Below are 25,734 nucleotides of genomic sequence, written 5' to 3'. Positions count from 1 at the left end.
CCACTTCGGAACATGAATGGGCCAAAATTTGGGAGTCAACCACAAGACACAAAATTAGTCCGACTCTGTCCCAAACTAAATTCTGGCTCCTACACAAAGCCTTTTGGACCCCTAGAAGACTCTTCCTTCACAACATCAAGGATACTGACTCCTGCTGGAACTGCTTGGAATCGGGAGGAGACCTTGAACACCTAATATTTAAATGCCCCCGGGTTACCACCTACTGGGACAGAATATTTGAATTTATTAACAAAGCCCTACACATTTCTCTCCCGAGAGAATTTGCTACTATAGTTATGGGTTCCTCCAAAGCTGTCACTCTAGATGAAAATGACAAAGCCCTACTTGATCTTCTACTGACAGCGGCGGTTAAAATCATAACGACCAACTGGAAAAACACAGCCAAAGCCTCCTTCCCCCATTGGCTCAACTGGGTTTCGAATCTCAGGGGTGCCGATAACATTACCCTTGCTTCTAACCCCTGGCGACCACAACATAGAAAACTATGGTCCTCACTTGACTCTCACTTTGATCTCTTCAAACCCCTGTGAAATGTCTAAATTCTGCTTTCCCAATCATCTTCTCAATGTGTTAAAGGATGAACGTGATACACCCTACTGTGCTGCAAGTCTGATATAATTGCTTGCTGTAATAAGTCTCTCGTGTTGTACTGATATGATGCCTAATTGTCACTTTTCTATATTTATTTACTTTCTCCCCCTCTTATGTTATTTCATCGCTTGCTCGATTTTATTTGTACTTGTACCACGAACTTTATCTGCTCATGTATGTACTGTTCATATCATTGCCAATCTCTCTCAATAAAAACTTTGTGAAATAATAAATAACACTATAATCTCACAGACATTTTACAACAAAAAAAAACCTTTGTCTGTCCATGGTTAGTGTAAATATTGGGGCATGATGAGAAGTAAAGCTGAACGTGAGGTGCTTCAGGATCTCCTTTAAGTATGGTGCTATAGATGTCTTTCATTTTTAGGTCTCACCTAGCGTAGCAGTTTGCATGCGCTGCTCGCTCTGCGAGCGCTATTGTGATTGATGAGATTTGAGGAGGGGACTTGAAGCCCCGCCCCTCATTTCCGTTGGCTGGCGTCATCATTTATGTGAAACGGTGGCCTCCGATTGAAACTGGGCTTTTTTGTTTACACCCTGTCTCCTTTTCGTCCTGCCCAGGGCCGAGAGGGAGGGGGCGTGCCCATGAAGGGCTGCCACCAGCACCTTAGCTGAGGCCCGGGCCTGACAACAGGATTGCTATCTGGCCTGTACTTGCATCGGCGCGCGCGCTCTGCAGGGCGCGTGCTAGCGCTCGAGATGCGGTGTCTGCGCCTGCCAGCGCGTGCAGGGCAGCAATAAGGGCAGCGCAGCGCCGGGGGCATGCCAGCCGCTGCGGGGCTACAAACATGTTCTACAACTGCGTGAAAAGTTAAACGTGAGTACCGGTACCTGCAAGCCGTTCTGGGATTGGATGGGCTCAGTCAAGTGGGGTTTGGTGTATTTAGAAGCGTTCTGCTAATGAGCATAAAAGTAAAGAGGGCGAGGCGCAACAGGTCTCCAAATTGTTTATGAAACTTCTTTCATCTGTAGCTGAATTGGTAAACGATTGACTCTTCCTTAGTTTTGACTTTTAAACCACGTTTAAGGATGAGTGGCGTGTTTAATAAAATGTATATGGTAATCCATCAACAGATTATATGCAAATTGTATATACTGATAATCCATGTCAGTAAAACTATTTTGGGTCGCGAAGATCAGTTAAAAGTTTTGCCAATATGCCCTTGTGTTGTGTGCACAGTGTTTGTTTCTTTCTGTAGCCTTATGTATCTGCAGCTTTGCTGTTAACTAGTGGATCAGAGTTTCACATTCAAATGTAGCTTTTTGTTTGTGTAGACAGGCACACCTGTTAGCATGGAGGCTTTGGTATATATTGCTCATTGACTTTATTATGAAACATACTCATCCCATATCAGATACAGGGAGTTCATTCAGTCCCATGTTGATTTGTTCTTTGCATTCTGGGACTTGTAGTTTTCCTATGCAACTACACGCAGAGTATAACTTTCGCTTGGAAGAGTTACTCACGCTGGCATGGTAGTACTTGCTATCTGCTACACGCATTCATCTGGTGAGTGGGAGCTCTTGCCCGTATAGAAGTGGAATGTACAGATGTATATTACCAGAAAGAGTGCTGTTTTGTCTTATTTGTTGTACAGCTGATAAACATGGTTAACGCGAAAGTAGTGACGTCACAGTTGTGTATTTACAAGAGTTTAAGCTATTGGCATTGTAAGTGAAAATTACTTTTATTTATGTTTTTTTTTAAAACAGAAAAAGCATTGTCATTTACAATGTCAATAGCTCAAAATAATGTAAATGCGAGACCTATTGCATTGCAAATGCTTGTTTCTTGAAGGCAGCAGCCAGATAATTTTCCAAGTTTATCTTGTGGGGCCAGATTGAATTGAAGGTTGAGTTCCTCAGCCGCACTGCTGATTTTCTACCTTCATTCAGAACACTACTACATGCACACCAGGCAAAGTTGAATCGATTGAAAAGAGGGAGCATAATACGTGAGAACATTCACCCTTTGGGGACCAGTGTTTTGTGCTCCTTACCCTAAAATTGCATCCATTCATTTTCTTCCAGTGAAAATGTGTTTTATCATGCATTAGGATGAGACAAGCAATGTGTTGAGCTTTTGTTTTTGTATGTCTGCTTCCCCTCATCAACCTTTTCTGCAGTAAGTGATTGTCTCCTTATGGGTTTGTATGTTTGTATCTCCAGGGTCAATTAACGAGATTGCTTTAGAACTTTCAGCATGTACCCACCAGGAGAAGAGAGAATAGAACATCCTATATGAAAAACTCATGTTACTTTCCTGTCGGAAACTGGTCCTCTATGTAGACCCTAAGCTTCCATTATCAAACATTAGGGTGGTATGGGTCTATTGTTCCTGCTGATCAGAGTCACTCACTATTCACCTTCTCTCTTATTAGGACTTGTTTAAAAAACATATTCTGGTTTCGTGCTTCAAGAGTGCTAGCCTAGGGGTAGTTGTTTCTGGGGCTCAATTCTCTAGTTCATGGAACTTCCAAAAAGTAGAGTTTCGATTTCAGTTAGGAGAGCTCCAATTTAAGAAGTCCTCAAATCATTTGATGCTCAAAAATGTGGCCTTTATGCAGGGAAGGTTACATGCAAAATAACTTAAACACACAATCTGGGAGTATGTTTCATGCTTGTGGGTAATTTTCAAAGCACACATGCCATAATATGCACACCATCCCCCATTATTACTTTGTTTTATTTCCCAGTCACACTCAAGATGATAGTGCAATTTCAATTAAGACAACCTCCTCTTTCACTACTTGCTGGCAACCAATAATTCCAGAAAATGTCTAATTGCTTTCTCTCAGCTACGTGCTCCCCCTTTGGCTTGTTTTTGTTGATTGTTTCAGTTTCCATTAAAGCCCTTGAAACAATTCCCAATAGGAGAGTATCTTGTCATCATACATAATGCACTTTCTTCACTGTATAAGGTAGTTACCAAATCTGGGCATCAATAAAATATAATACAAGGTTTAATTATGGCTGTAATGTACCAACAAATGTAAATACAGGTATTCATGAATGCTGTTTGCAAACACTGTATGCATAGATGTGGTTTATCACATTAAAGACTGTTGTGCTGTCTTGGCCAACATAATACTTTCTCTGTATAACTCCTATGGGATGAAAAGAACTGAATGTGACAAACAGCATAGTTGAGAATACGTTTCAAAGCTAGAATAGCCCCTCATATATTCCAATGGAAGGAATTCCTTGAGGCATGAGGTGAGAGGGTAATGCTCCTCTGAGTGAGACCAAGCCAAAGCCCACTCAAAGCTTATTTTAAAGATATGGTAATAAACATGTCATCCATACAGCTGTGCTGTCAAGCCAGACATTTAAAGGGAAGTGTACCCTTCACAGATAGGCCATTATTATGAACATTTGAATAGTCATGGACCAATATTTGGTGTATTTTGACAGTCACAGGTGTGCTACTGTGGTGGTCATATAGAGTATGTGGGAATTTGTAAACAATCTGGTGATTGTGTGGAAAGTGCTTTTCAGTACAATTGATGCTATTGTAGACGAAAGTAATGCTTTATGTGCCTATTATTACTTACTAGAGCACACACAAAAAGCTTTTGCTAATGTTATACAATTGTTACGGAAAAACAGACAGAAACATTGCTTGCCCATATCCAAGTTTGTGGCGATAACATGGTTATGGGTTATGGTAATGCTACAGGTGAATCGCGGTATAACAGCAAAAAACTCCATCATTGTGTAAATGACTCCCTTAATGTAGTTGTTCTCATTCCTCTCAAATGACAATGCAACAGGGCTTGGCTGTGCATAAATAGTTGAATGTATCCCATCAGAATCCTGAAAGTGCTTCCACTGAGTCGCTAAAACTGTTCTTCTTCATCTCCTTCGAAAGGTAATATTTGTTGTGTTGCTTGACACCACTAGGGCTTTTAATGACAACTCTAGTATCACCCAGTAACTCCTTCCCCGATTCAGCAATACCAGGAGCATTGATAACTGCAAGGAGGAAGTTGGCAACAGAAATAACAAGTATCATAAAGTGGGACAGTTTTTTTACCGTAAGCTCCCACCTGCTTTCAGCAGGCTGAATCCGTAAGTGAGTATTAAGGGATTGTAAGGATCTTTTAATGTTCAGAGATGGGTAGTGTTTAGGGTTAGTAATGGCTTTAGTGGTTCACTGAAGGGTGTAATGGGTAGGAAGAGGTTTGTAGGCTTCAGAGATGGGTAACATTAAGGTGTATTATGGGGGTATTAGGTGCAGGGAAGGGTTAGGGCTAAGAGTTAGTTAGTACGGGGTTTTTAGAGTTCAAGAAAGGTGATTTTAGATTGAAAGTAATGTAAACATAATTTTAGCACTGTCATTTTTAAAAAGAAATCATAGTTTTAAATTAATAAATAAATAACCTTTTTGAAATTGGAAAATTATTAAAAAATACTTACAAACTTAAATACAAAGTAAAGGCACCTCGTATCTTAAACAATGTAATGGAAAGGTACTCCCAATGTAATTATCGTGATGTAATTACTCCTGATATAAGGGTTGACAAAGTAACAATTGACAGGACCGTGAACAGTAACGTATAGGGAGAAAATAAGCAAATGGGACCTGAGGAGCCTAAAAGATAGCCTCTACGTGCCCATCTCTCAGCCCAAAAGCCTTTAATGGTTGAATTAGAAAGAAAAAACACAATTCTCTCAAAGAGTTCTTCGTTAAGGTATCTCTGAAGTTGATGATGGAAAGGGATAGGGAAATGGAAGGGCTGAGACTACAGAACAGCTACACATTCCTCTTGACTGCCCTCCTTCCATCTTCTCTGCTGCCAGAGAAGAACAAATACTGTAATTATATAGGAGACATGTGGCATTACACTAGCTTGTGGGTGACCTGAACGTAAACCTGCATCATAACACGAAAGCTTGACTTGAAGAAGAACCCAGACTCACACAGCTTGATAAGCAAATGCTCACAGATGCTTAGCACCTAAGCACTCCTTCTGTGGAAGCCCCAACTTTGGGCCAAAGTAAAATGCTATATTCCGGTGAACCAACATTTAGGTGGAACCAGAGCCCCTCTCTGTAGTACCCCTAAAAGCTTTTTTTTGTTGTCACGTTTTTGATCGCATCGGTCTGCACTGTCAAAACAGGCTTAAAGAGCTACTTCCGTACTAGGCCTTTGTGAAATTTAAATTATGCTGGCATTTCTTGCGTAATTTTGGAAATTTCATATTACATTTCATATATGAAACTTCCAAAATGACGCCATTATGTCACTTTTTGTATTTACACTCCTTTTACAGTATCAATTTACAGTGAATTGTGCAATTCATGGTAAAAAAAGTAGTGATTTCACGGGAACAACAGTACACATTCGGCTTAAGTGCTTCCTCATACCGAAAACTGACCCAAGGACTCATTTCACGCTAAAAATAAGAGCAAATGCACTTTGGGCTATTAAGTATAATTTCTCAGAATTGTGCTGTCATTTGTACACTATATAATGCAATTATGTGAAAACGAATGACATAAATTTCACACACCCATTCTCAGATGGCAGAGCAGGGGGCGTTGGGTGTGTTGATAAACGTGGTATATGACACTGACCTAGTATGAAGTGTATGTTTTGTCTGAACATATGTATGTATGATCCTACATTTGCTGCAGGCCACAATGGGGCATATGCATCAAAAATCGGTATTCCATGTCCTTATTAGTGAAAAATAAGGAATCGCTAATAAGGACATGCAAACCGCGATGCATCAAGAGAATCGGTAATAATTACCGAATCGCTTAAAATCGTTATTCCACAGCGAAACTACGATTGCGAGACACCATTAGCAAATACCGAATTAGCAAATACCGAATCGGTAAATGCGATTTCGGTATTTGCGAACTCGCAAAAAGACGCGACGCATCGGAAGCAGGCTGATGACATCACAACCAGGAAGTTGGACAGCCCATGCTCCATTCAGTGCCCGAGGATCTCAGAGGAGGAGGCAGAGCACAGGAGCTGAGGAGCTACACAGAACCAGCAGCAACCAGGACCTGCCAAGCATTTGATCATGGAGAAGGAGGCACCCCAGCAGGGAAAGGACACACCCAGGAAGAGAAAGCGCAAGTTCTCTGATAAGGAACTTAAAATACTCATTGAGTGTGTCAGCAGCAAACATGAGAGGCTGTTTGGGAAACTGTCCCTGAAGGTGCCTGAGGCAGAAAAAAGAAAGATGTGGCTGCGCATCAAGGACAGGGTCAATGCTGTCGGAGTCACCCACCGCAGCATTGACGATTTGAAGAAACGTTGGTATGACCTCCATAAAAGGGCAAAGGAGAAGATTGCTGAAAGGGTCAAGGATGCAGCAGGCACAGGTGGGGGGTCAGCCAATGTGACACCAAACACAGCCCTGGAGGACCTTGTGGAGTCAACAATTGAACCTGAAGCTGTTGTGGGGGTCACCCAACTGGACACCTCTGGTGCTGCGGAAGGAGGAGGTAAGATGCATGGCAGCGTAGATATGCAGCGTGTTGTCAATCCCTGCCCACTCCCCCATGCCAGACACAGTGCACATGTAGCCGTGCCTAAAGCACATACCCACACCATAGTGTTGCATCATGGGAGTTGTAGTCATAACATGAATGAGTGCATGTCTGACCCCAGAGGTGAATGATATGAAAACAGCAGCAAAAGGCCAAATGTCAGTCCAAATATGTACATTATATAGACAAAAGAATGCAATACCCACATATAATGACAAAATAATAACAATGCACTGTTTCACACACAGATGCATCCCCCATGGAATCTGATGACAGCGGCCGCCTCGTCATCTCTGAGACCCCAGTGGTGACCGATGCTGAGTACCCACAGGGACATGAAGCCATGTCCTCCCCTTCACCACCAGCGCGAACAACACCTCCACCACCGCCATCAATGCGGACAATAACACCACCTCCACCACCACCAGTGCGGACAAGAAACCCACCTCCACCACCACCATTGCGGACAACTCCGCAGAGCCGCAAGGCAGATGTCCCCTCCCTGCACGAGATGGATACGGAGCAGAGTACAGCAGCCCCAAATGTCCCACGGCAGGCTGTCGTCACTCCAACCACCCTAACAGCAGCACGTCAGCGTGTCAGACAGAGGGCCGTGCCCCTGGGTAGGGCTGCAGCTAGACCAGTGTATCCGGCAGATGTGTACGGAGTCGTTGAGACCCGGATGCTGCGTGTCCAGCGCCTGCAGGGGAGACACATGGGTGCAATTAATCTTACCATGACAAAACTGTCCAACAGAATTGGCACCATGACTGACGCTGTGTGTGAGCTCACCACAGCCGTAGCTGAGGGCAACAATGACATTAATCTATGCCTGCAGGAACTGACACGTGCTGTTGTTACAGGCCAACCAAGTGAGCGCCAGAGGCACAGGCAGAACATGCTCCATACAAATTCCACTATTAGGGCCATCACTAAGCTGTGCAACAGCACAGCTGTGCTCTCCCGCAGGTCCGTGTCCCTGCAGGTGGACTTAGGGCATTATTGTGGGGATGTGGCAAGGGTCCTCGAGAGAGTGACCACTGCAGTGGAGCATCTGCAGTCAGGAACTGTAAGTGTCAGCAGTGTGGGAGTGGATGAGGGGAGTGAGGCAGCCTCAAGTGTGAGCAGTGTCTCCTTGCCGGAGACCAGCAGGAGGAGGCGCAGTGAGCGCAGCGCAACAGCCACTGACACTCATCGTGGAGATGTGGAGGAGTCACGGGACAGGAGACTGGGGGTACGTGGCAAACGCAAGTAGCCATGTGGCAATGGCTCCCTATCCATGGTGACGTAACCATGGGCCAACTATAGTGCCACATGCAGCACCCGTGTTGACAACGGACAATTTAAGTTTTGCATTTATTTCAGCTGCTTCATGTTTGTGTTACATTTCTCTGCACCAGTCAGGTGTTCATGTCCATTAAACCCTTGCAAACCAGATCATGTTGTGAAGGCTCTTTCTTACCTGTCTCAGAAATGATGCTATGTGATATATGTCCGCCTCCGTTGCCCTTCTGCTGTGTTGGGCACATGTGCCTGTTGGTGTTGGGGGGGTTGCTGTGCACATAGTTCATCCTCTCCGTCCACCTCTATGGGTATCCCCCTACGGGTGGAGATGTTGTGCAGGATGGCACAGACAGCTAAGATCTGGCAGCAGGTCACTGGGTCGTACTGCAAGGCACCTCCTGTCTTGTGCAGTATTCGGAAGCGACTCTTTAGGATGCCGAATGTACGCTCCACCACATTCCTTGTTCTGATGTGTGCTCTGTTGTAGCACTGCTCTTGAGGTGTTGCTGGGTTGAGATAGGGAGTAAACGATGATGCATCAATATGTACCTAGTAGGTGTCCCTCTCCAAAATCACTGTTGATCAGGCGCCTGTGGATGCCACTGTGACGGAAGATGTATGCGTCATGTGTGCGCCCTGGGAATTGGGCTACGAGGTCCGTTATGATGTGCTTAGCATTGCACACCACCTGCACATTGATAGAATGATATGACTTCCGGTTGCGGAAGATGTATTCGATGGCTGAGGGGGGACAGATGGGGACATGCGTGCAGTCAACACACCCTATCACATGGGGGAATTGTGCCACCTGGTAGAACTCCCGTTTGGTGCGGGTCAGCTGCTGGGGGGTTGTAGGGAAGGTGATGTGTGGCGATGTATGAATGTCAGCATGGCCTCTAGGAACCGGTGGAAGAAGCGTGATAGTGCACTTTGCGACACGCCTCCGGCCTCTGCTATTACCCCCTGGAAGCTTCCAGACGCCAGCAGGTGCAGGCTGCATAGGACCTGGACATGGGCTGGTATGGCGTTGGTCCTACGGGTCTGGTGCTGCAGTATTGGTTCCAGATCTGCTATTAGGCGCATGATCATGGCACGGTTGAGTCTGTACTTATCGTACACCTGTTCCTCTGTCTGCCCCAGCAATGTGATGCGCACCCTGAAGACCCTGTCCTGGATCATCCTCCTGCGCTGAGCCTGGGCGTTGATCATCCTCCTCCTAGCAAGCACGCAGGGGGCAGCCATTTTGATAGGCTTACAGGGTTTCCAGGGGCATTTTTAAAGCGTTACTGATTGTCAGCACCTGGAAAATAAAAAAATAAAAATCTTCATTCCTTCAAATAACTTTACCTCCAGTTTGAGATTCCCCTTATTTTGCTCATGCTAAATTGCGATTTTTGGCATTTTCGGTATTTGCGATTTTTCATGCATTCCATTGCGATTCTTTATTAGCGATTCGTTATTTCCGAGGTCAGCTTTGTTGTTCGTTATTTCCGATTGTCTGAATTGCGATTCGGTAATTTACCAAGGGGATTTTTTGGCGATTCTTTATTTTTTACCGATTTGGGGTTGATGCATTGCATTTTCTGGTTTTGCGTTCGGTATCGGCCTGTTATACCGATTCGCTATTTTACCGGGAGGTAATTTGCTTGATGCATCTGCCAGAATATGTTTTGTACAATCCCAACGGAAACTTTTTACTTGGGCCAGGCATATATATTTTCTAAACAGGGCTTAATTTGTAAAATATTAAGTACCAGGGCTCTGACCAGGAGGCCACTGCAGCTTGCACCACCCATCGCCCTTGTCATCCCTGCCAAACAACTACTAACCATCTCCCTCGCAGGTAAATGCGACACTTCAGATTATTCTAGGTGCCCAAAGCTAAAGGAATGGCTGGGGAGGCAGGTATTAGCATTTTTAAAGAATAATGTATTCCTTAACTACAGTTCATCTGCTCATCTCTAAATTAGATGAGCAGCACCACCAGGTGGTGGACTGTTCTAAGTATGGTGTTGACAATTAGGTGCCGGTGCTGAGCACCGGCTCAAATTAAGCACTGTTTCTAAATGATAAATCCAACTTTGCTTGGAACACCAACAACTATGCAATGATAATCTAACAGTTAAAAGCAGCGAGAATGCTCCAATTCCTGCAAGAACCACATTGAGTTGAATGATTGTTACTTTGTAATTTTGCTTTTATTCGTTCTTCTTCCTAATGTCATAATTACTTTGTACTTTTGCAGCTTTATCAGGAAGTAAAGTTAAGGCGGGAGAGCAATGCAAAGAATCGAGATGATTCAATTCAGGCTAAAATATTGGAGTTTTCGGTACGTTCCCCGTGTTTAGAATTCACATTGCAAGGTGGCACCGCCGACGAAGGCAGTCGTTTATCCAACACGGACTACAAAAATCTCCCAACTGTATCAAAAAATGAAACGCATGAGCTCTCTGTGGACTACCTGGTCTGTGAAAGCCATGAAGTATCTGAAAGCTGCAGTGATTCAAAGGCATCCAAAAAGGAAAATGGAACACTGAATCAAGTAAGTACGATCCTTTGTTGGATTGAAGTGCTTTTGTACTTTTCAAAATGTTACTATTCGTAGGTGATAACCTCTCCTTTCTTGTATAGGCACTCAGTGAAATTGCCAAAGTAAGCAAGGAATTATGCAGCTATCAAGAGGAAATTCGAAAGAAATCTAATCGCAGAAGGTACATATTTCATCATCTGTGTATTTGTTGTTTGCATTCTGAATGATATTATTGAGCTGAAGGGCAATAGCTGTGCTGTGTGCGGAATTATCTTGTGTTGATGACACACCATTCTTAGATTTATTATTTACTTATTTCTGATGCTTTTATCCAGATACACTTTTTACCAATGGCGGTACCCTACGAGTGGTATTGAGTATAGTTGCACATATGAAATATGGCGAGGCACAGGACACAATATCATGTAAGCATAATAACATGGATTCCCCTTATGTCACGTCAGCATTAGAAACTAGCACATTGCAAGCAAAGAAACGTTATTTCTGCGATTCCCAAAAAAGCGCATGCAATACAGTACAAGATCTACAAGGAATAATAATAGGCGAAAAAGGCAGAGATAAAACAAACATACAAGTGCCATACAAAGTTAAAAACAGTTAAACTTCATGTGTTGTGCTAATGATTGGTCCATATTTAAACCAGGCAAGGTGCATACAAAAGCAGTTTTGGAGGAGGCATACAAGAGGTAAAAATAATACCTTTAGGTTGGGAGGGTAGGAGTACCATTGAAAGTACTTTTCAGTCGAGATCTCCACATTGTGGATAAAAAGTGGTAGACAGCTAAAGCAATCAATTGGGAGGGATTGGACTTGAGTTTTCTTGTAGCAATTCTGATGTCCCCAACGCTCAGGTTGTGGCACAATGGCAAGATAAATGCCCTCCTAGAGGCATGATATTGGGAGCAGAAGAATAATACATGATCAATACATTCAGTGGTCTCTGCAAAATCGGCAATTCTTGGTAACTTCTTAAAAAGGACGATGCCACTTCGCAGTAATGGTGCAGAGCGGCAACGTCCCGATCTGAAATTTAATGATCAGAGACCTGGCGAACGGGGGCTCAATGAGTTCCATGTAGGCTTGAAGACAGAAAGGTACGGAGTTCCTTGTTAGTGGTATATTAAGGCCGCTAAAAGTGTACTCTATGTGGAGGGGAGGAGGGGAATTCCTCCTTTCGGAACTAGGACCCTCACACACCCAGCAAGCTAGGTGTTATGCCTCATCACATGGGTCTGCTCCTCGTCGAGCCGGTGCTGCAATGCTCAACGGGCACCCACAAAGGGGCTCTTTATCGGAGATCTTTTGTTCCTCACCGTATTGGTGCCGTGGGTGTGAGGGGCCTAGTATTGTGTAGATGTAGGGAGTGAAGGCAAAACAGGTCAGGGAACCCTTGGTGATGACTTTATTCTGTTGGGAACCCACCCTGATTAAAAGGATTGGAGGGGGCGACTGTTATGTTCATAAAGTCACAAAAATTGTTATCACTTCCCTGGCCTGTCTAGGATCTCACAAAAAATTAGGTGAGATTAGCATAGATGATGATGGCACTACCTCGTTTACTGTAGGAACATTGAGAGGAAGCCCCAGACTCCTAAACTGAATCTGAAAAAAACATTGAAGATGAAAATGTATAAATGTGCATAAATAAGATAGCTTTAAAAAACCACCTGCTCTAACAACACTCAGTTGTCCAACCCTCTAAGGAATTGTATTCAGGAATGATTAACTGACATGAAAAATGCTGAATGGATCTGAATAATTTCAACTATCAACCTCCACTAAATAAGACTTTCTATTTGGTCCCTACAAAACAAAAATATTTTGGGCAAAGCTGTGTGGGAGATTGATCTTAAACTAAAGGAGGCCCACTGCAATACTGATGAATAATGTATATCAGGCAATGGACAACTTTAAAGGCTATAGCAGGTTTTATTTAGAGGAAGGACCTGCGGACACACATTTTGAGGCTACTGCTGAGCACCAGTTCTACGGAACTACCTAGTTAATAGGAACAAGGAGCTATAATATTGCATGAGATGTTATGATTTGAATGATTACGGTCTGAAAGAAGAGGTAGAAGGAGGAGGCAGCGTCGGATAATTAATTATACAGATGTTTCAAAAGGCACTTCCTGAATTATAACTCTGGGATTTTGACAACGACGTATGAAGAGCATAGGCATGTATTTGTGTATATGCATATATGTGCATCTGTGCTGGTGGCACTCTAATACAAGTGAGTCTCTCGTGTGCTGAAATAAGTGGTCAGTTTGTTTTGCTTATGGTGAATTATGGGAGGTTACCTTTCTAAAGAGAAATAATAATTATTATTACAGGTGTTTCATGAAAAGTATATAAGCAAGGGCGTAGTTACTTTAAATAATCATAAAGTATTAAAATCCAGTTTCACGGTTGTGTGGTTTGTAGGGGGAGTTAGTTATTGTGAACATTCAACTAAGAAAGCCCGAATGTTTTCTATTTATATTGATCATTCCCTACCTCAAATAGAAATGTGCAAATCATAGAGAAAACATCTGAATAACGTGACTTCCAAGACAATAGATTGATTGACTACATATTTACAGAAAGCATGCTGATGTGAGGTTAGAAAGGCTCAAAGTTTTGTTTTCCGAGGAAGATGCAAGTAATGTGATTGGTATGAAGGTAATCATGTATTGTGACCTGCCTGTGTGGAAGAGGGTCATGTGATGTATGTCATGCTGTGTTTTAGAGATGTATACTAACACAATTATTTCCTGTAAGGATTTTTGTAAGCGAGGATAAGATTGGCTAACTTGTGTATTCATTTCATAAAGAGATAGTTGATTGCAATTAGGTAGTTGTAGTGCTCTTTTACTTAAAGAAAAACATGCTTTTGTCATCCTTATCCTTCCTGTGCTCGTCATTGTCAGCAGGGCTGCAGAGGTCAAATGACGACCCTGTCCTTATTGGCTGATAGTCATGGCCCCTTGAATGATTTTTAAATTGCATAAGTTGAGGTTCGAAGCTATTGTGATTGGGTGACTCATCCTCATTTTTAAATATTTACCTACCAAGATTAATATTTCCACTACATTACAAACAGAAATATTTGTCTGTAAGATTTAAATACATTAAAGGCCTATCTTATCTGGTAAATGTGAAGGAAAAAACTATCCATGAGTAGTTGTCGACACTGATTGTTATTTACTTGCACAAGGAAACTCACTTTATATAGTCATACATACACATAAGCCTTCTTGATAGTTCCTAGCTACTGCTTCCTAAAGACGTATGTCAAGAACACCAAAGGGGCCAAATTATTACATCTCAGTGTAAAAACATAGAATTACTTTTCAGATGAGAATTTAAATCACTTTTTATCTTAGATAGTAATTTATGTAGGATTTACCATGCTTGTAAAAGAAGTAATGAGAGTTCCTAATGTTCGAAGACCTGTTGTGTCTGGTTTACTTTTGAGGTTTTACCAAATCATTCTGCAGAGGATATGTACATCTCATCTGTAGTGCCATACTCCGTTTCCATCCCATATTATTAAGAACTCATGATTTCACTATTCGAGAAATCCTAGAATGTTGCAGCAGTGGTGGGTGTGGAAATCTCTGCATGTGTTCGCATTTACACACAGGTATGTGTGTGTGTGTGTGTGTGTATATGTGCATCTGTACTGATGACACTATTATATGAGTGGATCTCTTGTGTGCTGAAATAACAGGTCATGCTTGTGGTGAGTTATGGGATATTACCTATCTTCCAAGAAATAATATTTACTGTTAAAGGTGTTTCTTGAAAAGTATAATGAACAAGTGCATATTTACTTTTAATACACATAAAGTATTTTAATCCAGTTTCAGGAATGTGTGGGTTCTTGGTGGAATTAGTTATTGTGAAAATGAAGTGTACATTGGCTACATAATCAAACCCATCTTTATAGAAAGACACATTAAAATGACATGCTTAAAAATATTGTGACACAAAGTAATAAATACTAAATAAGCTTTCTTGTCATTTTGTGATGTGATATTTGCTCATCTCCTCCTTGTTTATTTGTTCTTTTAATATGAGCAATGGCCTTAATTGTAACAGTGTTGTTGATTCAATTATGATTGCACTGTTGACACCTAAAATATACATTTTGTTTGTACACAGAATGAAATCCTATCCACTTTTGGGTGAATATGAAGAACCTGAAAATACGCCTATTAAAAGTGAGATGAGCTGTGTGCCTCCCAATGTCCAACGCCTGTCTTCAGTAATGTCTCAAAGAGAAGAACTCAACAACAGGAAGAACCAGAAAGCTACCATATCGGAATTGAAAACCATTCCTTGCAGTTCTATCAATGGAGATGCAGTCCACATGGATAAGCCTACTTTTAGAGACAAAGAAGCCCCACCTGTTCCACCGAGGAGCACATCCTGGCATTTATCAAACTCGCTCACAGTGTCCCCTCAAGCTTATAATGTATCCACACAAGTGTTAGACGCCAACTGGGTTGCTCAACAGGGTATATCAGGGACTAGCATCGGCAGCAGTGACCTTGTCACCAAATGTAAAGCCAGTTCACAGGCAAATCAAGGGATGCCTTCAAAAAAGTCTACAAAGGGTTCTGTTTCACCTTTTTCGGAGAAAAAGGGTACTACTTCTGTATGCCATGCAAATGTCTCTCAAAGAAAGTTGGTGCATAGTGGAGGCAAGTTTGAAAAAGACACTAAGATCTGTGATGTGAGTCCGCATCACATCAATGGCTGGAGTGCTAATAGGGGCTCACCTTGTAGCACAGACAGGAAGTGCCTGAATAATGTTGAGGAGTTCTTAAGTAATGGGACACTATCAGCAAAGACTGACGAGTTTAACAGGATAGTGTTTAAAACTAGAAAATGCACCATTGCTTTGCCAGACAGTCCACAGTGCTTAACGTTAATGGCTAATAAGGAAATGTCCAGCAATCCATTGTGTAGCTGCAGAGATAACTCTTTTGGCATTGATGGTACAGTTAGATTGTCTGATCCTAGCTTGCTATCATGTAAGGAGAGGGAGACAGCTTGTTCTAAAGGTATTATAACAGCATCAAGGCATCAAAAGCAAATTAATGGCTTCCAAGGCAGCAGCAGCTATCGACAGATGCTTCATGAGCATGATTGGAGACCAACCAATTTATCTGGTCGTCCACGATCTGCTGATTCCAGGTCCAATTATGGTGTAGTGGAGAAACTTTTAAAAAACTTTGAAAAATCAGCAGGTCCTACTTTCTGTCACTTTAAAGGTGTTGACGATAAGTGGACACAATCGGATTTTGAGTTCAGAGTCAGAGGTACAGAGACATTGAACCAGTATCTGGAAATGCTTCAGACAGAGCACCCAACAAAAGAGGTTCCTCAAAACACACCCAAACCTGCCAGGAATCCATGTGAGCAAGAAACCGAAAAAATCAACTTCCCAGAGGTATGATTCAAATAACTCTATTTTGACTTTTAATTAAAAATGTAGGTCCCATGTAATGGGATTCATAAGTCAAACTACTTTGCCTGTGATTTTATTAATTTGCTAACTGATTCACGATTGCGAAATATTGATTTATTTTAGAAAACTTGTTTGATACATTAGAGTTTGCTTTTTTAAAAGTTGATACAGCAAGTCTGGAATATTTCCTTACATTTCTATCTAAGAAGTAAAATAATTTAGGTTAATGTGCAGAGCATTTGAGATTTGTGTATTGAAACTGATGGTAAACCAGAATTTTTAATTTTGATAACTGAAATCCGGCATGTTTGTTTACATCGTCTGGCCTCATTGCTAAATGGCTCCTCAGACAAAAACAAACCACCTGCAAGGGGAATGCTCTTTGAATCTCAAAGTAGATTTCCACTTTCATTAAAACATAATGTTTACTATGAGCCTCCAGCATCACTTCATACATATAATAACATCCATCGGACAACCTCAACATTTTAAATTAATATGAAGAAATAACTACAAGGATGGTGGAGTCCTGGTAAGAGGAGGGGCACATGCTCCAAGTTTTGAGTAGGCTGTGAGTCCAAGTGTACCAAGTACATACGTGAGTGGGCAAAAATAATTTTGAAGGCTAAGGAGCTGGTCCTGCCGTGTTAATCGGGATGGATGCTAGCAGACGTGACAAGAAAAGCAAAGTAAAGGGTGAAAAATGGGTGGACACCGCTTGGAGATTTAAAGGTAGGCCTAGAGAGAGATTTGTTGCGTAAGGTGGATATATTACTAATAATTAGGAACAATGTTCTTTGCCACTTCTTGACTTTTTCTTAATTATTCCATCCATATTTTCTATCTCTGGGTGGCTCACACTCCTCAATAAAAAAATATGTTCAGTTTTCTTAAATCCTCCTGCCTACCTTTGTCATGTAGCCATGCTAACATTGTATTGCCCAATGCTTTAAGAGGTGTATGCATGTTAACTTCTGGTACATTTAAAACGATAATTGTAAGTGCTACCTTTATGAATTTTGAGAGTTTTATGTTTTTGACCTCTAGCATTTGATTTTGAGAAGTCAAACTTTTTCAGTGGTTTGGAACAGATAACTAGAGTATTGGTGGAAATACCAAGGTGGCATCTGCTCATTTTCCTCTTATTCACAGAAAATATCACAGCGGTTTTACCTATAATGGTCAGTTAAAGTCTGTGAGCAGCTCAGGGTAAACGTTTTGTGTTTCAGTAGCTGCACTGTGTATTGGGCACTGGAGTAAGGTTGATTTGCCTCTTTCTGTTGATGATGAATGTATGGAGGGGTCTATGGCATCAACAATCCCATCATTTCTTCGTTTTCTGCACTAAGCCAAAGCAGTCTGTGTTTTGGGGATCACATTCAGAGTTGAGGGTGGGCATCTGTTGACAAACAGACCCTCTTCATTTCACCTCCTGCAGTCTCTCAATTTCACTTTTAACTGCCACTGCTCAAATCCTCGTATGGCAGCATAATTAAATTATCTGCAGCTTGATAAACCAAATTGCCATTTGTGATCAATGCCTCAGTCAGAGAAGGCGAAGATGAGAGTCTTTTGGACTTTTGTGTTAGACCAAGGTTGAACCGCTGGCTCTTGTTTGTTTGTCCATATAAATGGAATCAGGAACATTGAATACATCTGTCCTCATCTTGTTGAGGGCCTTCTGTCCCTTTTTCATTTTCATCAAAGAGGCCTTGATCCATCTATTCTCTTTTCCGAAGCATCAGTGCGAAGATGTTCTTTCTGATGGCAATTACAGTAAGTCTCCTGGCTACCTTTCATCCCCATTGTCCGTTCATCTGTTGAACTAGCCACCAGTGTGGATCAGCACTAGACCAGTTGTTTGTCCTGAGACTTATGTAATTCTCACTGAGCCACCTGTGTACTCTTCTTTTTTGGAAACATTCCTTCATCAATTCCAATATGTATTATTATGCCCAGGGCTTGGAGTAATGGAGATGCTACTATAACCTGTTGGCCTTAAAGTCTTTCAAATGTTTTTACAACAAACCTTATTCTAATGCAATGGCTTCAGGTGATTGTTCTAAATTGCTGGCTATAGTAAGGCTGGCATAATTGATGTGTTCTTCTATTCCAGAGCCCTAGTGCCCTGAAGGTTAGATGCATATAGTCTCAGCCTGGAGTTTCATGTCATGTGGATTTTCTTAGGCACCTCTTTCCGGCCTTCATTTCTACTGCAAGTGGATGCTAAGCTATGTTTGATTTAAACTTTTTTTACTCTGAAAAATAGTCTCATCAGAATTTTAGTTTGCTAACTTCTCCCCCACTTAGCTTTATAACCATTTGCATTATACTTATGCAATTTGTTACTCTTCTAATCTCTGATTTCTTAAGTGCACTCCACAGCTCATTACTGATATACCACACAACTCATGTCTGGTGCCTGTTCCAACCGCTTGTTCACTTTAAATTGAGGAGCAGAGTTTCAACAGCAACTGTGGCCCTTTATGAAAACCATGCTTCAATGTTTTTTTATTATCTTGGTGGAGAAAATATGCATTATTCACAATCTAAAACATATATAAATAATGCAAACCAGCATATTATGGAGAATAGTAGCAGGTGCAAAAAATAGTTATTTCATTCACAGAAATATCTCGTAACCTTTTAAAATTGATGGATAGAGTTTAGTCTCAATGCATAAAATGATTCATAAACGATTATTGAATTCATTTTCCCCCTCCCAGTCAACAAATAAATGGTACAAGGAGAGACCTCCATCTTTGCATAATTAATGAAAGATCAAGAGATATCTATAATTATACATATTTTATTGTGACTCGAAAGACCTTACCTTGAAGAGAGGTACCTAATAAGATTATGTAAGGATAATGTCTAATAGCTCTACCTGTTTTTTTTACCGATGTCATCAAAGACCTGGATCCAAAATGTTTGTAGTTTAGGCCTCATAGTTTCTGCCACCAATCACCTATTGAATTGTTTTGTCATAAAAAATAATAAGGTGAATTGTTGAGAAAGAGCTTAGACTGCAACTTTGGCGTATAAAAATGTGTCCAACTCATGTAGAAATTATTTTGACGATATTAGGCACCATGAAAAGATTATTTACTGAATTGGGATATTTCCTCCCACATTGTATCAGTCAGTTTAATCCCATATTCCCTATGCTGTTCAGCAAAGAGCTTAGTAATTAATACGATACCATTTGCCAATTGCAAAAGTAGGCGTCTCAAAAATTGCTTTAGCTCTTTCATAAGGATATGGTCTGACTTTGATACGGTAAAGCTGTAAAGAGCCTCGTGGTAGGTGATAAAAACCAATATACAATTCTTATTAAATGAATTCTGAGTTTCCTTCCAGCATTTACATGCTCAGGAATTCTAAACATCTGAAATCCATAAAAAAACAGCATCTTCTCATCTTTTAAGCACTCTTGTTTCAATCTTTAAGACGATATTTTGGCGCTGTTGTAAGGTGATAAATTGATGTTCAAGGCATGTGAGCTGTAGATCATGTGCTTTGCATACTCCTGCCACCTAGTGTTGGGTCCGCATGTTTACAAGTTGTTTTTCTTCTAAGAAGTCTTTCCAGTCACGAGGTGAGGTGACTCCTTCTTTCGGTGATAGTGCGCATGGGCATCGACTCCATTGTTAGATTGTTTTTTCCACCATCGGGCTCGGACGTGTGTTGCTGCGCTCCAGTTTGAAACTGTTCTTCGGTTCCCCTCTACGCACAACCCTGTCTATCTCGACGGTGTTGTTCTCGTACAAGTTCCCACTTCTCCATGTTTCGTTTCGGTCACCGAAAACTACTTTTGATCGGAAAGCTTTGTGGACGGCCTTCGAGCCTAACCGCTTAGGGTCAGCTTTCTGTCAATGGAACGGACATGTAAAAAATGTGCCCTCAGTGCCACGTGAACTTTCCGTGCACTGATTCACACAAAGTGTGTAACTTGTGCTTGTCTCCAGAGCACAAGGAGAAAGACTGTGATGCCTGCAAATCATTGAGATCAAAGAAAACTCTCAATGATCGTCGGGCCTGAAATGCTGCGTCAAAGCATCAAATATACAACAAACCTCTTCGGTGAACATTCTGATGAAGAAGATGTGGGGACATCAGCGGTGGAGGAAGAAGAAATCTTCTCTGGTCAGGAATCCGGCTCGGACATCGAGATAGACCTCGAAGTCGAAGATTTGCCACAAGGACGGGGTCACCTGAGTACCGAAGACCCCCCTGCCCGTCAATGTCCCCAGAATAAAGGCTAGGCTTCGGCACCACCTCTGCCATCTGGCCAAGGTCCGTACCGAGACTACTTTTCCGACTCCTCCCCTCAGCTCCAAAACACACTGTCAAGCCTTGCGGTTCCGTACCTACTCTTTGGATCCAAAACCATCCGTATCGAAGCAAAAATTTGGCTCGGAACCGAAACTTTCCATGCAAAAAAGCGAAACAACCGTAGGAACCGAAATCTTCCTCATCTGAAGAGCATCATATATCGGCACCAAAAACAGTGGTGACGAAAATAAAACATACTTCGTCCGATCCGAATTGAGACGTTGTCTCACCAAAAAAGGATCAGAAACAAAGAGAACTCTATATTAACCCAGATACAGGTTGTATACACACCAAACTACCTAAAAAATACAAACTTCCAGATGAGGACACTCCTTAGAAAATTACTTTAAAGAGGAAATCCTTCGCCACCAGTCCTTTTCATATACCACTGTCATACACTCCACCATCACCCTCTCCTCCTTCTGATCCTCTACATATTACACCTCAGGATTCTCCACAATCTCACTATGATAATTATGGTATTGATGAAGAGTGTACACATTTACCAGTGGACCCATGGCCTGACTATACTATTGATCCCCCAAACAGATAACGACCCGGACCTTTACCCTGCCAAGCCATCGCCCCCAGATGACAATGTAGCCTACCAAGAACTCATTGCTAGGGCAGCACAATATCATGGAGTGGCACTAAATAAAGAGACATTAGAGGAAGATTTTTTGTTTGAAACCTCAGTGTCCACACATAGGTCCTTGCAAACATTTCCCATGCTTAAGGGCATAATGAGGCATGCAGATGACATTTTTAAGGATCCTGCATGTGCTCGCATATTAACTTCTAGAGTTGATAAAAAATATAAGGCTACCCCCACTGATCCAGTTTTTATAAAGGGTCAATTACAATTAGATTCACTAGTTGTATCTAATGCTCTTAAAAGATCTAATTCCCAAACATCTGGGAAGGTGCCATGTCCGGATGAGGATTCCAAATTAATAGATGCTTCTGGCAAACGTGTAACAGCAAAGGCGGCCAATCACTGGCTCATTGCAAATACGCAATGCCTTTTAGCCAGATACGACGAGGCCCACTGGGATGAAATGGAGCAGCTGCTTCAGTATCTTCCAGATGAGCATAGAAACAGACCCTAGGACTTAGTAGACAATGAGAAACTAATTTCCAGTTAGTCAATAAGGTGTGCGTTGGATGCTGCTGATACCCCAGCTAGAGAGGTCAACACCAACATTCTTCTTAGAAGACATGCATGGTGAAGGATCTCAGGATTTAAGCCCAAGGTCCAACAATTTATTCTGAACACACCCTTTGACAAAAAACATCTTTTTGGGCGTGATCTTGACATGGCTTTAGAAAAAATGAAAAAGGGCACTGAAGTCGCCAAATCCATGGGCGCTCTCCAGTTCCCTTCCAATAGAGGTTCCTTTCTGTGGTCCTTTTACCGAGCAGGGTCTAAGACCACACCCTCATACCAAAATACACCCACCTACAAGGGTAAAACCCAGTTGTCCCCTTCAAGAGGATTCTTTTGGGGAGGTTGCAGAGGGAACAATTCCAATTGTAGAGGAAAAGGCAGCACGCCACGGAATTCCCTTCCCCAAATAAACAGTGACTTTCCCACATTTCGTCCTGACTATACCACAGCTGCTGGGGAAGACTGCAACTATTCCTCCCCATTGGGCGGTCTATAACTACAGACAAATGGGTGTTAGGAATTATCCAACATGTTTATTGCCTGGAGCTTACCACCAATCCTCCAAACATTCCACCTCGTTTTCACAAGATGTCACCAGAACATTTACACCTACTCAGACAAAAGCACAGTCTCTTTTATTGAGAGGAGTTATAGAACCTGTACCATTACAATATCAAGGTTCAGGCGTATATTCCCTGTATTTTCAAATTCCCAAAAAGGACGGCTCCCTGAGACCTATTCTGGATCTCAGAGAACTAAGCCTATACATCTTGTCGGAACATTTCCACACGGCGACACTTCAACAAGTGCTACCACTACTACAACAGTGCGACTTCATGTCTACTCTAGACTTGAAAGACGCATATTTCCACATTCAAATTCACCCTGATCATTGCAAATATCTCAGATTTGTGATAGAGGGCCAACATTACCAATTCAAGGTACTAACTTTTGGAGTCACCACTGCTCCCAGAGTATTTACAAAATACTTGGCAGTAGTCATAGCTCATCTGAGAAGACAGTACACCCATGCCTTCCCATACCTTGATGACTGGATCATCAAAGCCAGCACTTACCAGAGGTGCCTCCAACACTCTCAAACCACAATCCAGTTGCTACACCAACTAGGGTTTGCAGTGAATGCCCTTAAGTTCCATTTGCATCCTTTCAACATACAGACTTACCTGGGAGCCACCATAAACACTCAAAAAGCTTTAGCCTCTCCCAATGCAACTAGAATTCTCAGTATTCAGTCTCTTCTCACTGAGTTTCAGCACAACCAACCATTACCAGCTAGAGTCTTCATGCAACTGCTAGGAATGATGGCATATTCCATAGTAATTGTTTCCCATGCAAGACTTCACATGCGTCCCCTCCAAGAATGCTTTGCAAATCAGTGGAACCAGTCGCAGGGTCAATTGACTGTTCTAGTGTTGGTAAATGGCCGCACCCATCGCTCTCTACAGTGGTGGAACCCACAAAATGTATCAAAAGGGCAGCCCTTCTTCGACCCTGTTCCACAAATAGTTCTAACAGCAGATGCAACGCTCACTGGTTGGGGTGCTCACTTGCTCAATCACACAATCCAAGGATTGTGGAGTCTAAAGCACAAAAGGCTTCATATAAATCACCTAGAACTACTAGCATTGTTTCTAGCTCGCAGAGCCTTTCAAACTCACCTCATAGGCAAAGCTGTCTTAGTCCGCCCAGACAACATGACAGCTATGTACTACATACAAAAACAGGGGGGGACACACTCACTCCAATTGTCATGCCTAGCACATGATTTATCTCCTGGCAGAGCACCTTCTAGGAATAAACAATCAGATTAGAGACCTTCTCAGCACACAGAAGCAGCAAATAAATGAGTAGGAACTTCATCCGCGGGTTCTCCTCCCATACTTTCAGGAAGTGGGTGTTCCTCACATAGACCTGTTCGCCACAAAGCAAAAGGCAAAATGCCCAAGCTTTGCCTCAAGGTTGCCACACCCACTCTCCAAAGGCAATGCTGTATGGATGAACTGGTCAGGAATATTTGCTTACGCTTTTCTGCCTCTCCCATTCGTTCCATTGGTAGTTCAGAAGCTCAGGCAAACATCGCTCACACTGATTCTCATAGCTCCCACCTGGGCATGTCAACCATGGTTCACCACCCTGCTGGAGCGGTCAGTAGTTCCACACCAAAAGCTGCATCTCACCTCCAATCTCCTCACTCAGAGACATGGAGAAATCAGGCATCCAAATCCAAAGAGCTCAACCTAGCGATCTGGCTCCTGAAGTCATATAGTTCTGTCATTTACAATTACCACCAGACTGTATGAATATCCTAAAAGAGGCTAGAAAGCCTACTACTTGGGCATGTTATACAGCAAAATGGAAACAATTTGTTATCTATTGTAACAATATCAATCCTCTTGATGCTTCTGTACAGAATATCATCTGCTGTTACATTTACAGCAATCTGGACTAGCCTACACATCCATTTGCTTGCATCTAGCAGCAGTAGCTGCACACTTACAAAGCAATAGTACTTATCTCTAGTCACAGTGCCAGTGATTAAAGCCTTTATGGAAGGAATAAAAAGAGTGATACCACCAGGAGTCCCACCTGCACCAGCGTGGAACTTAAACATAGTCCTTACAAGACTTATGGGTCTACCATTTGAACCAATGCACAGGTGTCAATCACAATTCCTCTCATGGATAGTTGCTTTCCTCATAGCAATAACTTCAATGAGGAGGTTTGGTAACTCCAGGCATTAACTATACAAGAGCCCTTCTTTCAGCTTTATAAAGACACAGTGGTTCCTCAAACCAATTCTCAATTTCTTATACTGAACTCATTTTTGTAAAAAATGTAAAACAAGATAAAAACCTAACAGAAACCGCCTGTAGAGGTAAAAGTCTACTAAATACTGATTAGAGACTGTTGGCCAAAATTTTAACCAGTCATCTTATTCAGGTTGGCCAAGATGTGATGCATGCAGATCAAAGGTGGTATTTACCAGGTAGACAGATAACGGGTAATACAAGACTCTTGATTGAAGCAGAAGACTATATTTTATCAGACTCCGATAAAACAGCTTTGATTATTGTCGATGCTGAAAAGGCTTTTCATTTAGTAAGCTGGGATACTCTTTTTTTCTATCAGAGAGATTTGGTATGCTTAAAGTATCTGTAGCAATCTTAATGAAATAGTATTCTAAACCATGGCAAGTGATATAATCAATTATTCACAAGTGAGCAAAGTCTCTGTTGCTAGAAGAACTCAACAGAGTTGCCCCTTTCAGTTTTATTTGCCTTATTTCTCGAACCAGTAGTGAATAAAATTCTTATGGAAGCATGCTAGAATGTATGTGGGAGGAAGGCAAAACATTATGAACAGACATCCTGCAGTGCCTCTCCACACCCAACAGAATTAGGAGGAGATCATGTGCTGAATCAAATTCAATATTAATGGATACAGAGTTTAAACAAGCATTGGCAAAGTCAATAGGTCTCGGCAACGCCCGAGCTATTATCCTTGTCAATTTGAATGTCTTTTAGCCATGTCTTCTTAGCAGCACATCTGCTGTTCAGGGTGTGTGACCGAACCATGCAACCTATAACAATGCATGCCTCAACAATACGGTCATTACAACAATCATATCTTTACCATGCATGATTTTACAATGCAAGTCTTTACCATGCCCATGCACATATATATATATATATATATATATATATATATATATGTATATATATATATATATATGTATATATATATATATATATATATATATATATATATATAT

At 41.8% G+C, this 25,734-nt stretch overlaps 1 protein-coding gene across 1 annotated transcript in view; it reads left to right on the top strand.

The window, feature by feature from the left end:
* KIAA0408 (KIAA0408 ortholog) overlaps window positions 1-25,734 on the top strand; it is a 113,214-nt gene that overhangs the window by 56,721 nt on the left and 30,759 nt on the right. Inside the window, exons 3-5 of the mRNA XM_078648899.1 lie at window positions 10,673-10,969; window positions 11,059-11,138; window positions 15,127-16,420. Of these exons, the coding sequence (XP_078505025.1) occupies window positions 10,673-10,969; window positions 11,059-11,138; window positions 15,127-16,420 (1,671 nt within the window). The remainder of the gene's footprint in view (window positions 1-10,672; window positions 10,970-11,058; window positions 11,139-15,126; window positions 16,421-25,734) is intronic.

The sequence above is a fragment of the Lissotriton helveticus genome, chromosome 6 (genome assembly GCF_964261635.1).
Source record: "Lissotriton helveticus chromosome 6, aLisHel1.1, whole genome shotgun sequence".
Classification (NCBI taxonomy): domain Eukaryota; kingdom Metazoa; phylum Chordata; class Amphibia; order Caudata; family Salamandridae; genus Lissotriton; species Lissotriton helveticus.
Note: the sequence above shows the minus strand (reverse complement) of the source record. Positions and strands in the feature narration are given on the sequence as shown.